The sequence below is a fragment of the Hipposideros armiger genome, unplaced genomic scaffold (assembly GCF_001890085.2).
Source record: "Hipposideros armiger isolate ML-2016 unplaced genomic scaffold, ASM189008v1 scaffold_4530, whole genome shotgun sequence".
In the NCBI taxonomy this organism is placed as follows: domain Eukaryota; kingdom Metazoa; phylum Chordata; class Mammalia; order Chiroptera; family Hipposideridae; genus Hipposideros; species Hipposideros armiger.
Window position 1 is genome coordinate 1 of NW_017735683.1, and position 1831 is coordinate 1831.

The following is a 1831-nucleotide window of genomic DNA, read 5'->3' on the forward strand; positions in this document are numbered from 1 at the left end:
CTCCAGTGGTTCCTGAGGAAGGCTTCCTCCATGTTCACCCTCCTCAGGGATGTCCTGCAGAGCCCTCTGGAGAACCAGCTTCAGGGACTGCTGCTGATGCCGCCATCGCTGCCTGAAGGAGCCAACGAAGAAGTAAATGATGGGGTTGGCGCAGCTGTTGACACAGGACAGGACAAGAGCCGGGTATAAAGGCAAGAAGAACGGATCGAAATAATGCTTAATCCAGTATATGAGGAACCAGTTGATTCCCCAGGGCAGGCCACAGAGAAGGAAGACCAGCACTGTGAGTATGACAGTCACGTACAACCTGGTCAGCTGCACCCGCTGGGAGCCACACAGCAGTCTGGTGACCAGGGCCAGGCTGGACCCTGAGAGAAGCACAAATAAGAAAATCAGCCACCCAGCAGTGAGGAAATTAAGTACTGGACACATTCCATGAGAAAAACTCTTAAACAGAAAGGTACAGGCGCTCCAAATCAGGATGCTCAGCAGCAGGCACACCGCCCAGAGCAGGGCACACAGGACAGCTGACATGTGTCTGGGGCGGTGGCAGCGGTACCAGATGGGCCACAGGACTGACAGGCAGCGCTCAGTGCTAATGGTGCTGAGAAAGCTCAGGCCTGCGATGTAGGAAAAGTTGAACACAACGACGTAAAAGTCCTCTAAGCCAATGGAGACGGAATGGAAGTAGAAGATGAGTGTCTCCAGGGAATATACAATCTGGCAGCAGAGGAGGAGGAAGTCGGCTCCCGCCAGGTTGAGGATGTAGACAGAGAAGGTGTTCCTCCGTATGCGGAAGCCCAGGAGCCACAGCACCACCGCGTTTCCTGCCAGCCCAACTAGGGAAATGACAATCATCAAAGCCGACATCACTATCTCCGTATGTTGTGTGTAAGTGGCGTTGCCATTTTCATATTTTGGTGTCGTCTCCCAGGTTGTGACAGTTGGATCCATGCTCTGAAACACTTCGCTGGTGCCCCTGGAGCACACACAAGATTTAAGCACATGCTGTATGATCACTGATCTCATGGTCACCCTGCTACGTGGGCATTAGGGTCCCATGTTACAGAGGAGGAAATGGAGGCTTGTCTGGTGGCCTTTCTTTCAATTACAGTGACAATTACTGCTACAGCCACAGCCCTACTTGAGTTGTGGTAACTTTTCCTTCCCTTTGTCTTTTAAGCTTAGTGATATTAAGGCTTCCTGCTCTTACTTTCCTCAGGGGGTAAATGTCACCATCCCATGTAATCTTCCCTAAACCTGCCCAGATTGCTAAATTGTTTCATATTAAACTCTTGTCAATCATCATGTTTTAGGCCATCTGTTTTCTGAGACGTATAGAAAAGAAAACTTTTGAAAAGCAAGTAAAGCAGACAACTGGGTTAGTCATAGAACTTCAGTTTGGGGATGCATGCATGTACCCTGTATTGCTCTGAAACTAAGGAAAGCAACACATTTCTCACCATGAAGCACATTGGAATGGTTGGGATAGAGGGGAGAATGGAAGAGGATGTAATAAGGGGCAACAGTGTTGGTTCACCGGTTCAGAGCTCCACAACTGAGGCTGTCAAGGTGCCAAGCGGGTATTTCATGTCCCTTGTCTTTTCTGCCTGGAGTCGCCTTGAGTACTGAATACTCCACCTTCAAATAGAGTTATGGGATGTATACTCAAAAACANAGTTTGAGCTCTGAGCAACAGCGGTTCGAGTCCAGCCCGAGCTGAGCAGCCGCTGAGCTGCCAACAGGCAGCAGGATGGCTCAGCTAAAAAAAAATAAAAATAAAAATAAAAGGTGTTTGTTGAATCTATGCATAAATAAACATTAAGGATGA

General features: G+C 48.7%; 1 protein-coding gene across 1 annotated transcript; it reads right to left on the reverse strand.

Annotated features, from left to right (window-relative positions):
• Window positions 1-3: 3 nt before the first annotated feature.
• On the reverse strand, window positions 4-1029 carry LOC109378834 (mas-related G-protein coupled receptor member X2-like; the record flags this gene model as incomplete). Its single annotated transcript, XM_019635100.1, has 1 exon — window positions 4-1029. A coding segment is annotated over exon 1 (1026 nt), but the record flags the coding sequence as incomplete, so codon positions are not given.
• Between the last annotated feature and the right edge of the window lie 802 nt (window positions 1030-1831).